This window comes from Pangasianodon hypophthalmus, chromosome 12 (assembly GCF_027358585.1).
Source record: "Pangasianodon hypophthalmus isolate fPanHyp1 chromosome 12, fPanHyp1.pri, whole genome shotgun sequence".
In the NCBI taxonomy this organism is placed as follows: domain Eukaryota; kingdom Metazoa; phylum Chordata; class Actinopteri; order Siluriformes; family Pangasiidae; genus Pangasianodon; species Pangasianodon hypophthalmus.
The window spans coordinates 14,739,007-14,752,444 of NC_069721.1; the positions used below are offsets into that span (position 1 = coordinate 14,739,007).

At 40.2% G+C, this 13,438-nt stretch overlaps 2 protein-coding genes across 2 annotated transcripts; one reads left to right on the forward strand and one right to left on the reverse strand.

Annotated features, from left to right (window-relative positions):
- Positions 1 to 12: 12 nt before the first annotated feature.
- Positions 13 to 1,649, forward strand: nog3 (noggin 3). The gene has a single exon (XM_026915545.3). It carries the CDS (start codon positions 492 to 494, stop codon positions 1,176 to 1,178), a length of 687 nt encoding a protein of 228 aa, XP_026771346.1. The 5' UTR covers positions 13 to 491; the 3' UTR covers positions 1,179 to 1,649.
- A 7,974-nt stretch (positions 1,650 to 9,623) lies between these two features.
- enpp7.2 (ectonucleotide pyrophosphatase/phosphodiesterase 7, tandem duplicate 2) lies at positions 9,624 to 13,155 on the reverse strand. Its single transcript, XM_026915588.3, has 6 exons — positions 12,838 to 13,155; positions 11,911 to 12,056; positions 10,991 to 11,623; positions 10,627 to 10,870; positions 9,870 to 9,984; positions 9,624 to 9,772 (listed from the first exon to the last, which is right to left on the reverse strand). Exons 1-6 carry the CDS (start codon positions 13,082 to 13,084, stop codon positions 9,715 to 9,717), a joined length of 1,443 nt encoding a protein of 480 aa, XP_026771389.1. The 5' UTR covers positions 13,085 to 13,155; the 3' UTR covers positions 9,624 to 9,714.
- Between the last annotated feature and the right edge of the window lie 283 nt (positions 13,156 to 13,438).

The window sequence follows — 13,438 nt, forward strand, 5'->3', positions numbered from 1 at the left end:
CTCCCTCTGAGAGAAGGAGGCGCCGGGGGAGCCCTGGCAAAACCCCCGGCATTCACACTGGGCTTTTTGCGTTACATCACAAACGGCGAGCATAAATCGGACGAGCCATGGCGACACTCAGTTGGGCGCTGGACGACACAAGGCGAGGAAGCACCATGCGGACACGGGGCGGTGCGGAGACACGCGGACGCAGCAACGAGGAGCTGAGCGCCGAGCGCGCGCCGTGTGACGGAGCCATGCGCTTACTACTGCACTGGCGCCTGGCATGACCTTCAACTAGGCGACTCGGTGGATGCGCACTTCTCACGTGTGCTACTGCGAAATCGACTCGTCGTGTGGAGCGGCCCGTTCGGCAACCCGAACTTCTCAAGCAGGACACTGTTTACTAGTGCTTTATAGTCAGGATCAGGGGTTTGGCGCTTTGCACGAGCGGACGTTCGCGCCAGGCTCTCCAGGATTTACACCCGAGATACCCTCGCGCGCCAGATCACATGGATAACATGGATAACGTGCCTCACTTTCTGGCCATGTGCGTGCTATTTTTCGCTCTCGGCTTCCGGATAGAAGGCGGCTCGTGTCAGCACCACACATCAATGCACTACCTCCTCCGTCCTATCCCTAGCGACAGCCTGCCTGTCGTGGTGCTCAAGGAAGACCCCGATCCCGTGCTCGACCCCAGAGAGCGCGACCTGAATGAGACGGAGCTGCGCAGCATGCTGGGCGCGCACTTCGACGCGCGCTTCATGTCCGTCGTGTCACCCGAGGAGAAGCGCGAAGACCAGGGCATGGACACTGACGGGACCAGACAGCAGTTTCTGCAGCGGTCCATGCCCAAAGAGATCCGCGCGTTGGACTTCGACACGGCGCACGACGCCAAGAAACACAACAAGAAGCTGCGCAGGCGCCTCCAGCTGTGGCTCTGGTCGTACGCCTTTTGCCCGGTGGTGTACGCGTGGCAGGACTTGGGCAGCCGCTTCTGGCCGCGCTATGTCAAAGTGGGCAGCTGCTTGACAAAGCGCTCGTGTTCGGTGCCCGAGGGCATGATGTGTAAACCTTCCAAGTCTGTGCACTTCACGCTGCTGCGCTGGCACTGCATGTCCCGGCGCACATCCAAGTGCACATGGATCCCCGTGCAGTACCCAGTCATATCCGAGTGCAAGTGCTCCTGTCCGAACTGAACCCGAACCGAACCGAACCGAACCCGCGGGTTACCCTGTCTCTCAAGCACTGCCCGAAGTGTAGGAATGTCTCTGCGATGTATATGTGGTGTTATTTTAAACATTTTATGTTGTTTATACCTTGTAAAAGAGGTCAGTATTTACTTATATCCAGCGTCTACTGTATTTGTTGAGCATACTCTGGGTTAATGTATTTATGTGGAGAAAATTTCGCGCTGCGAAAAATTAAAGGACATTTTTACTGAAGGAATTGTAAGCTTTTTTTTCCATTATTCGGAAAAAAATATATAAGTTTTTATAGACCTCAAATAAAGTATGAATTACGGTGTAATTGTTACAGCTTAATTGTTACAGCTGTGAATATAAAGTGGCAATAGAGTAATCATAAACCTGTAAATTAAGAGAAACACCTATTTATTCTTTATTTCCATGTAGTCCAAAGTCATTTGAAATAAAACCACTTAAACTGCATGATTGTTTTTTTGTTCCTTTGTCTGTTAATTTGTTTACTTCTGTAAATGCTATGTGCTTTGGCCAGTGTGAAAGCTGATATCTTATTAATTTTTATATTATTTACCCTGCTTGAACTGTTGTGTCAAAGCTACTGAGCAAGTGACATATGTCTAGGTGTTAGGATTTAATTCTTATGCCTAAGAAGGAGTGGATCAGTGACTTCAGTTTTTTTTTTCCCCCACAGACGCCATCCATCCTCAGACAGTCTGAAGGGTCTTTGTAAAAGGATTAAAAGTTAAAGACCTTCATTTTCAGATTCTTTCATTTAATCTGTGTGGCGCCTGAAACACATAGTGGATGAATGATCACATGTAAAAACATTCTTGCTCTGTCTGCAGCCTAAAGTCTATTGGCATGAAAAGAACAACTTGACCCTGGTGAAGAATGAAGACGCTAAAGTTTCTTTCTCTATCGATTAACTTGAAAGCTTCTTATATGACAAGCCGAAAGAAGGCTGCCATGCCGCTGTATAACTCCAGTCCATTTAAAAGCAACCTTAAATTAGTAGGGATTAGTATCAAAGCAGTGTAAGACCTAAAAATAATATTAGTCTAATGATAAGCCTAATTTTTCCATGCATACAGTTTGAGAAGTGATGAAACCATGTTGTTGAGTGATTTGTTGCAAGTTTGACATATTGATAGTCGTCTGAGAGGGTAGTCATAACATGCTCGGGACTATGTTACACGGCCTAGTGCGCTGTGGGTGTTTGGCACTTTTCAAAACAGACTTTAAATTTCCCCCATGCAGAGTGAGAAACACTGCCCCTCTTTGTGTACATGATGCCAAAAAAAAAAGACTGGCTAATGTGCACTGGCCTCATGGGTTACAAGCATATTTAGCTAAATCTAGGATCATAAACAATGTGTTAAATTTATAATTATTTTTTTTTAATTAATTTTAATAATGACCAAAAGCATGTTGGCCTTCATCAGTTTCGGACGTGAGATTGTGCTAGCTGTAATGTCTTTTCTTCTTCATGACTTACCGCATCATAAATATCACCCTTTCTTTCTACTCCATATAATAAGATCACAGGGTTACAGTCTGCTTTTTAATAAGCGTCTTCCATTATAATCACACCCCTTTCTCCCTTGCTGATTATCAGTGCTCTATTACTGATTCGTCATTGGTAATTTACACCGTTCCACATTAGTAGGCAGCGTTAAAAATCCCTCTGAACAATGGTATCATTACCTTCTGCAGCCTTAAGCTAAATGCTGATAGATTCTCAGAGCCCATGTCTCACCCTACTCTAAGGCCATCTCATTCCTGGTGATATAAGAGAAAGCTCTGTATCATTAAACCACAGCATGCCACCCAGACACTGGCATTTATCCGGAATCACTAACAATCAGGTGTCAGGGCCTCAACCATGAGGAGGGCTTGCATGGCCACCCACAATTTCACTTTCACCATGCCAGGGTGGTAAAAATCACTGCTTTTAAACTTTCACACTGGATTTTTCCAGCCACGCCTTGGCAACAAAACGGATTCTTATTGCTAGTGTTTGTTGCTTAGTAACTAGACTAAATATCTTTCCGACTAGAATGTGGATACCAGAATGTGGATGCCTGAAAAAACAAACAAACAAACAACCAAAAAAAAAAAAAAAAAAAAGAGAAAGCCTGGCAAAGCTCACACCTTTTGCCAGACCTTTACAAAATTCATATAAAACCAATGAACTGTAATAAACCTGGAATGCAATTTAACCTTTTGCGTTTGCATCATGGGTAGACCTCAAGATGGCCAAATGAGAAAATCTGGCCAATTAGAACACATGCTTTGCATCATTAGTCTGACGTTTCATTTTTTATTTGAGTAATGGAGAAATAGACAACTTCACCACACACACACACACACACAAAAAAAAAAAAAAAATCTGCACCCACCAGTGAAAGCTGGTCCAATGGAGAAAATGAAGAAATGTTTTCATTACTGTCAGCAAAACAGAACTTTATGTAACTTTGTGCATTATCATTTGTCAGCATTTTTACTTTATGTGAGTGGAATGCATTGTCAGAGCATCATGTGGTGAATAAGAAAAAGTTTTAATTATAGGCTGTATGTTGATGAATGTCTTGGGAAGAAACATGCATCAACACAAGCTATAGGCTGACATAAGCTGCTTCTCAGTCTTGAAAAATACTAGGGTCTTTACACAGAATACCGTATTATTATAATAGCTTCCGAAGTGCAACATATGTACAGTGCATGCCTCCTGGGCTTCAATAAGGCCCTCCATTATTGTGTATTAGTATAATAACTACTTTCCTTCTGATTAACAATTAGAGTCAGTCTGCTGTATCATAATAAAAGATCATTTATAATGAGCTATTTATGCACTGTACCACTTGCATTTGCATGACTTGGATGTATTTAGAGTTATGTCTGCTTTTTACTGCTTTATCACATTACTAAAATCATTTTGTCAACCAGAATGTCAGTCAACCAGAACATCATTTAGTAAACCACAATGTCAGTTAGTAAACCAGCTGGTGTTAAGTAGTACTGTAATGAAGAAGCAAGTAGTTTGTTGTGTTTAAAATGGCAGCCAACATGAACTGTATTGACAGTGATGCATGCTTTATTTGCCTATTCACTAGCATTTTAAACTGGCACTGGCATGAGCCGCCGTTTGGATAAGTCATGTGCAAGGTTATCATTTTCTTCCAATGAATCAGAGAAGTGCACAGGTGTTAAATATGAATCTGTCCCTCAAATGTCTCATACTGTTCAGTGTGGTAGTGGATGAGATTACGCTGCATCTGATTCATCGGTAAGACAGTTTTCTCCAGGCTGAATTGCCAAGCTCCTAATGGCTGGAAGAGATGAACATGTATGTTTTTTTTTTTTTACATCCAAATGTAATGAATTTCTTTTTATGACAAGAATGTCTACCATAGTAAAAGAACTAAAACGTTTACTCAATTATCAGTTACTAAACTAGCCAAGGGGTCTGATTTGAACTGGTGTATTTATAAACTTCTCAGTATGGAACAGAGTATAACTATTTTACTATCCTGAACATTTGTCAAACTTCCAGTGAAACTAGCTAATGATGTTTGAATATGTTGTGACATGCCTACATACAAAGAACATATCAGACTTGTATACTTATAACCATCCGTAATATTAACATCATTTAACATCAATCAGCAAGCTAGAAAAATAAAAATAAAAAGTCTGAAATTTCTGTGCATGTTAGATTGACATCATGGATATTTATTTTTCATCAACTCAAGCATTCTTCTCCATTTCTATGCTCCGAAAAATGCTTGAGTCAATTTGGCTTAATCGAACCACAAGCTGCATCTCCTTTTGTTCTGCCTGGCTTATGGCAGCAGAAACTGGCAGCTTCCCCCTGTAATTTTCTCCCCATGGCCAGGCCTGTGTGGGCTGCATGCCATCATTCCACCTATTCCTTTTGTACCCCTAGGATAATTTCTACAGCACTGGCAACAGATTTTCTATTTCACTCATAGCATTTCTCAGAGCCTCCAGCTGTCTGCTGCACAATCATTTTTGACATTTTTTCAGAAGAAGCTTTAAAACGCAAGTTAGTTGGAGCTTCTTAGATCCAGCTTTTAGCTGTTATGTATGGTTACTTCAGAGGAGGGCATATGAGCTTAATTTATAATGTAATGGAACAGATCACATTCATACAGGAGAGAGATCTACACTAAACCGACGCGCTGGGTCAGGGTCTAAGGTCTAAATCTCAACTTGCTGTGTTCCCTGTCCAAATTCATCATTCGGATGATTCAGGTGTTGGAGTGTGAGGATTTCTGGACTCCAGGACTGGCAGAGAACACATGGGAACTGTCTGCATCAGTCATCTGTGGTGGAATGAGATCCATCATGTATCAGCTTGTAGCTGTTTGGAGAAGGCTGGACTGGTGTTGAAAGTATTGGCAGCGCTGATCCATAATAAATGCACCCAGCAGACTGTGGCGCCACTTCTGTATTATGTGTAAGTGTGTATGCGCATATCTGCTGTCTGTACTATATTAAAGAGAGAGAGAGAGAGAGAGAGAGAGAGATGATGCATTGTGGGTGTGGGTGCAAATGAAAGTTTCTGTCTGTCTGCAATTGTATAAAATTAGGTGTTTCAACAAGAATGATAGACCACTTTCTAAAATGCCCTTATATGAAAACTTCTGATTATACATTCTGGGACGGCGCTCTTTTCCAGCATGTGGAGTAATGGAAGAAGAGAACATAGAGTCATAAAGAATATTGGCATGTAGAGTCTGCGTTGTGTGTGTTTCAAAGTAAACATGTGTCACTGTTTGATGGATAGAGACAGTATAAAATTTACTTATACAGTTTTCAAAGAGAATATATATATATATTTTTAATCCCTTTTTTATCCCCAGGTCCTTCACAGCCAACAAAACCAATCAGACAAGACAGCGCAGTGTTTCTAGGTTTATATAGTTGCTAGAATAGCTTTGGCTGTTAGGAATCCTGACTCTGAGCCCTCTGACACCTCTGACATGTCTCAGCGTACACTTTGTGCAAGTGATCCAAACTTGCCAAAAAAGAATTACAATCCTGTTGATGAAAGACATGAAATGCATACCAATAAAGGCTTGCTGTTATTGTCTTTATATGACATTCATTAATATCATAAGCATCGACTCTGCAGGCTAATGTCCTTATTTGTTTACCCTCTAATAATTACACTTGTTTTAATATAAAGACTCCAGAATCAAAAATGCCTTTTGTAATCTGCTTTCTGATCTAGGCCAATAACAATGTGCCCCCTAGTGGTTCAGTAGTGAACATATTGGATGAAGGAGCTCCGCAGTGCTCAGTTTTGGCTCACAGCCTACATTTTTAATTTTAGTTGCCTGAATTAACTTGGTGCAAAACTTGATGCTAAAAGCTGACAAAATTAACAACCAGATGAAACATGTTGGCAGAGAGAGAGAGACGTCAGCTTGTGAAAATGAGAGTGGAAAAAGCCAGGCATTGTTTTGTTGTAGATTTGTTGTTGACAGCATTTTCCAAACTCATCTCTCTCGTTATTTTATCATGCAATAAAATATTTACAGAAGTATTTAGCATGTGTTTGAACAGTTTATGTGCTCAATCACTAGAGGACAAAAATGCTTCTAGCAGCCACTACCATTTTACTATTTCGACGCAAAATGCTTCTAGCAGCCACTACCATTTTACTATTTCGACGCAAACAAAGCATCTTTGTGCGTTCTACTAGGTGAATCACTTCTTTAAACTCTATTATAAAACACATTACTTGTTCTAAAATGAGTTTCAGAATGTGCCCATCATGTTTAGATCATTCTGGGAGTACTGGCAAAGCAAGAATCTGATACATGGATTCAAAATCAGATAGAAATAATAGCAAATGTCACGATCTGAGGCATAATTATACAAAGTGGCTAAGAAAACTGGAAATCTTAGATTACTTCAGCTGAGGTGCCAATCTCTAGATCTCATGTGAGGGATTATTTCTGAAATGTTTGAGTTTGAAAATTTAAATGCATGGGGAAACTATTACCTTGGGATTTGAAAGAATTAGACTTTAAACGTCATAGCAGTCACTAGCTTGAGGTCTAGTGTTGAATTGCATATCTTATTATCCATATGGATATGTTCAGGCACATTAAAGTCTTCTCAAGGACTGGCTGGCACAAAGCATTTTAAGTCTTGTGTCTGTCATAATAAAAAGAGAAAGAGATTTATAACCTCCTATTGAGACCATTTCCCCCCGCGCAGTCAGTCGATATTACCTCCTAAATCTTGCAGCTATGGTAGAGTTATTCAGGCTGGCAGGAGAGGGCCAGGCTGCGGGGGCGAGGCCTGCACCCACATGTTGGCATGGGGAAAAGTTATCATGGATTAACGCCTTGTTTCAGCTCGAAGGCATGCCTTTGCCATAACTGCCTGGGCAGGATGGCAGGGACGGGACTGAGCTCACACATACTGTGTGTGGATGTGGAGGTGTCGAGTCAGTTTTTCCGTGGTTTTAGCCACAGAAGAAAGAAAGCCCTGCAGGCGCGCTACGCAGTGACACCTCATTGACAGGTATGTCGTGGTGTCCGCGGCCAGCCAGGCTGGCAAGACTGCTGGAGTAAATCTGCCGTCACAAGCTCCTCTCACCCGAGTGCAAGGCGACACGGTTCTTGTCAGCCCCCGCAGGACAAGGCCGCTGGCAGACATGGCGTTTGACCAAGACCACCAAAGCATCCTGGCCAGTTCCTGTGAAATAGCTCACATGGTTTCAAACCTCATCTACTCTCTGAGATTCACAGAGCTTTAGAGACACACAGCTCATGGGAAATGCACATATTCCCAGTAAGTGCAATTGAAAATTACACTTTAATATGAACAAATAGCACCTCGAGTTCCCAGAGCTTTGTCTCCTTTCTTTTTGAGGTGTGATATAATACGTATCAGCGAAAGATGAGTGAATGGTACATTCTATAAGGTCAGATTTGTGAAATTCTAGTGGGAAAGGCAGACTGTAAGTCTGCTCAGGCTCTAAACCATGCTGGCATGAAAGCTTCACAAGGCTTTTTAGTCTCCTAGTAGTATGTGACACTTCATGACAGATCTGGCATTCAACATCATAAACATATGGAAGCACATAGAGACACATAGAGAAAGAGAGAGAGAGAACATAGAGAGATGGAGAGAGAGAGAGAGAGAGAGAGGGAAAGGCTCCAAAGAATGGGAGTGTTTGACATGTCCTGTCTGAATTGATGGATGAGTCGGGAGAGTATTAGTGTGTCCCAGTCTGGTGTCAGATTGTTGTCATAGTGTAAACGTGCTGTTCTCTCATCCAGGGCTTCAGAGCGAAATTCCCTTTTGTTTACGTTATGACGCTCAGTGGCAGATTTCACAGTCATAACAGCTTTACAAAGACTGTTAACAAAAGCCTGAGATCTGGCGCTGCATACACACTTATAATGACTGAGATAAGAGCAATAGAGGTGGCGCCTCCCACTATGCTATAGGTATTGAAAAGTGTCAAACTACAGCTAGAAATCTGATTGCTGCAGCTACTAAGTCTAATTATAGGCCATGTATAGAAGCAGAGATGTTATTGCACTGAAAGATGGATTGGAGTCTGGCACATGTGCCAAGGGGGAGACTCCACATTTCCAGACTGGCTCTGTTCTACTCTGGCGGGTGCCTGAGTGTGTGTGTGTGTGTGTGTGTGTGTGTGTGTGCGTGTGTGCGCGTGCGTGCGTGTGTGTGTGTGTCCAAATGGGGGTTACACTGCAGCGCACTGTTCAAACTGTTTATGCATACCAGGCTGCTCTGAGTGGCTCTTTGTCATGAGCTGTTTACATAAACTTATTTTGGGAAAATTCCACATGACTGGACAGGATTTCACTATAAATCATTGAATCTGCAGCTTTGTGTAATGATAACTTCTGTCAGTCATATACACCTCCTGAACTGCCTTTTTTTAAACCCAGTTAACACAGGTAAGTTTAAGAATTAGAGCTGTGCATTGATGTGGCTTGATGTTTCTAAATATTAAAAAATTTTATTTAGATTTTATTTCTATTGTTTATTAATTAATTATTATTATTTTTTTAATAAAATGAAGTTTTGCTATGGAAAGCGGAGTGCTAAGCTATAAGTATAGTTATCTCCACTAGATGGCACTAGAGAACCAGGACACAAGCCTGATAGAATTCAAATAAAGATCCTGAATTATTTTATCAAATTAAATTTTTGACCTTTATTTTATAATGTCTTTTTTTTTATTCTGGAAACAAACAGCACATATTTAATGCGTATCTTGACAATATTTAGTGTTTTTGTTTTTCCTTAATCAAATTTGATGAACAGACAATTCATAAATTAATATTAGTTAAAAGAATACATTAAACTATTTACCAGAATGGATGGTATGACACCATTATGTATAGCACCAATTTCCCAGTCAAATTGTTAACACTGAACATGTGGTGTTTTTATTGTGTTGTGGAAAATGGGAAATAAAAATGTATGAACACATTCTAATGTAATTGAATGATAATCACATTATTGTTTGCTTTGAATCAATTTTGTCTTCATATTCTGCTTTGAGATCATTCCTAGAGAAATAAAAGGAAAGAAGAGAGAGAGAGAGAGGTGATTTTTCAAACTGTATCTTGACTGATTTATAATAAATGTGAGTGTGATCTACTTTACCTTGTATTTGTTCTATTACGCTTGAAGATATTGTAAGATGAAACAATGATGAAGACAACTACCAGAAACCCGGCCACTGCACCTAGGCCAATGACAATGCTCATCTGGTCTGGTTCTGATAAAAGAAGACAAATTGGGAGATGGACATCAGGCACATTTAATCACATGTTGACATTCAGCATTGGCATTGCAAGCTTTGGCCAGTAAAATCATCCCATGTCCAACAAATCAACTAGGATTATCATATATATGTCCTTTTTTTTACTCTGTTAAGCTATTATCCTTCATTTTTCCTTCTCCTTTTTTATGCATTCACTTTTTATTTTCATTGCATTGCTGTCTGTATGCTTATTGTTACTTCAACTGGTTTATTTTATTTATTAGTTTTTAAAACTTGACATCCTTATACCTAGCTATCACTGTATAAAAAAATGTTTTAAAATTTAACTCAACTTGATTAAAGTGAAAGGGAAATCATGCACCACTACATGCTATTTCATAACATTATTCCATAACACTTAGTGTGTGTCATGGAAAAATGGATTCTGATGGTAATAAATAATCTTGTTCAATCTACAAAAAGAGCAATAACATCGCCCAGTATCAACATTCCTCGAACTGATTCTTATCGAGAGAGGGACCTAATCTGATATAGCCAAAGTTCAATATGATACCATCAAGGTTCACCTTTTAGCTCTGGTGTCCTTTGATTATCAATGGTAGTAAAGAAAATGTTCTTAAATCAAACCAAACCCACCTTTACTGTCACACTGTTGCCCACCAGAGACTAGAAGATGTCTAGTGTTATCAAGAGAGCCATCATTGACCTCGGGCTTTATTCCCAGTAGATGACACATTAAAGGATAAACATTAACTGTCTCAAAAGGTCCCACTACCCGGTCCTTGTGAAAGTCAGGCCCCACTGCCCTGAAGAAAGCCTTCATGTCTAAGGCTTGATTGTCAAATCCATGTTCTCCTTTATTGGTCTGAACTGGGAGAAGCTGGAAAATGATATGAACAAAGGACAGTTCATTATGTATAAGCTTGTGAACAGATTTCTATCACCTGAAACAATCTGCACTTTTCTAAATGTATAATTTGTAATACTTTCAAACACTCACCCCACTGATTACATATCCTGGGTCAGCATAGAGAACGAGGGGTAAAATACGTGGATGATTTGAATAATGAAGACGAGCAGGCATGTCTTCCTTCTTATAGACATGGAGGTTAGGATGGGCACCTTTGAGGACACTATAAACCTTCTCCAGCATGCCATCTTTAGGCAACAGCATCCCATTAGGTCCATAGTCCAACAACTGGAATTTAATATCCCGAAATGAGAAGCCAGGGATTTGGGAGAGAATTATCTGTTTTATTCCGGTCCCTCTCAGTACAGTAGTCATACCATGATCAGCAGTGATGATGATGTTCAGGCGGTCAGCAAGACCATGTTTTTGTGCGGTGTCACGTATATAGCCGATGGTGCGGTCCACTTTCATGACTGCATCACGCCGTTCTGGGGAGTCAGGCCCAAATTTATGGCCTGTCTGATCTGGTTCACCAAAATATAGTGAGACAAAATCCAGATCCTGCATTTTAAACCAATCACCCATCACTTTATCCACATTTGCTCTCCAATCTGTCTCATTGGTGTAATCATAAAATTGAGACTCCACCTCTCTCACTCGCACCCTCTCATTCTGATATGTGGCAGCCGTACCCGGAAAATGCAAGGAGCCTGTTTTCAGACCCTGTGAGAATTTCAAAAAATAATATGATGAGTTAAAAGGAATAGTTAAGATGTCTGATGAGATACTTCACCATTAATCAACTTGGGAACAGTTGAACATAGCAACAACATTGTTAATATTTGAGATTTAGGGAGTTTTTGGTAAGCTCCCTCAAGTCAACATGCACTTGGTTATCACCTCAAGTTCCTCACTGAAACACTGAAACCTAGAACAAGGTTTTTTCACCTACAGAATGAACACCAAATGGAAGTTTAGAAAATGTTCTAGCTGGTTAAGTGATTCTTTACCTGTCTTTGAGCTGTAATCCATATAGGTAGACTGCCGTTGTCCCAGTAGTCATCAACAAACTGTGCCATGTAGTATTGCTTCTTCTCCTGAGTGGTGGTGTTGAACCATATATTGTGAATCACGCCATGATTCTCAATGTAACGTCCTATACAGATAAGTATAAAGAAATATGATATATTTCAAGAATATGTCTATAAACACACACACACGCAGAGCACAGAGTTGCAATTTTTTTATCCAGTCTGTTGCTATGCACAATTTGTTAGCTCTCATTTATTCCATCAATCACGGCAACCATCATAGGATCACCACTTAAGTAGTATGTACTCTTATAACATCTGCATTAGTCACATTTACCCTTTTCTTGTAGATGTACAGTCAGAGACTATAGGTATACACAGTACTCAGTACATACTACACAATTTGTGCTAGTCACCTCATTGCCCTTCATCAGTTTCGGACCAGATGACCATTGTGGTCCATCTTTTGTGATAGACTGACTAGATGATGGCTATACTTAGTAAATTAAGGTATGCATAATACACTGGCAACTGAGTGTAGCGTCTAATACTGGAGTAATTAAAGGAACTTTACACTTTGAACAATGACACTGCATTTTATTTTCTTATAGGGTGAGCTTACATAATGTGTAAATCAAAACGGCATGTTTTTCAACACACAAGACTGAACGAAAATCTCAAATGGTCATCCAAATGTTATTTTTGCAGATCTTTTAATGTTAATATAAAATAGAAAAATAAATGAAGCTTTTCTTTAACTTTTCTACAATTTCAGTTGAGTAGCTTGAGTACTGCATTCACACCATAAAATTATCATTATTATGGTTTATCTAAGGGATTCTGTACATCCACTCATAATGTTACTTGGTATGCTGCATCTATCTGCTATTCTATCTTTTCACTCACCTGTCAGCAGAGTGAAGTGACTCGGGCTAGTGATTGTTATATAGGGTGGGATGACATAAGTAGCTTTTACACCATCTTGAGCCATCTTGTCGAGATTTGGTGTGTCCACATCCCGGTCATAATCCCATCTGAATCCATCAAAGGAGATGAGCAGCAGCTTGTTTCTTCCTGTTGTACAAGGTTCTTTGACTGGAGCAAAGAGAGCTGGAGAAACTGCAAAAAGCCAAAGACTTATTGTCAACAACATAGCTAGAAGACTTCAGACACCCTAACAGTGCTTAGTGCTATGTGCTTTGATCTTTCTCTGACTGCTCCCAACCTTTCCTACACTTTATGATACTTCACCTTGACTTTTTATGATCAGATTACCTCATTTTATCTTATCACAACTGCTATATCAGAGGTTAATAATGGGGCAGTTTTCAATCAGCAGTTTTCTGGAGGTTTATAACTCTACTCAGGTTATATTGAAGCAAATGTTTTCAGTCATTTTTGTACTATAGTGAGAATGTGTATCTGATATTGAATATTTAAGCATGCTTATTAGACACTTTACTCCAGTACAAAATTGTATCAGACTTGAAATAACTCATCTAAAAAT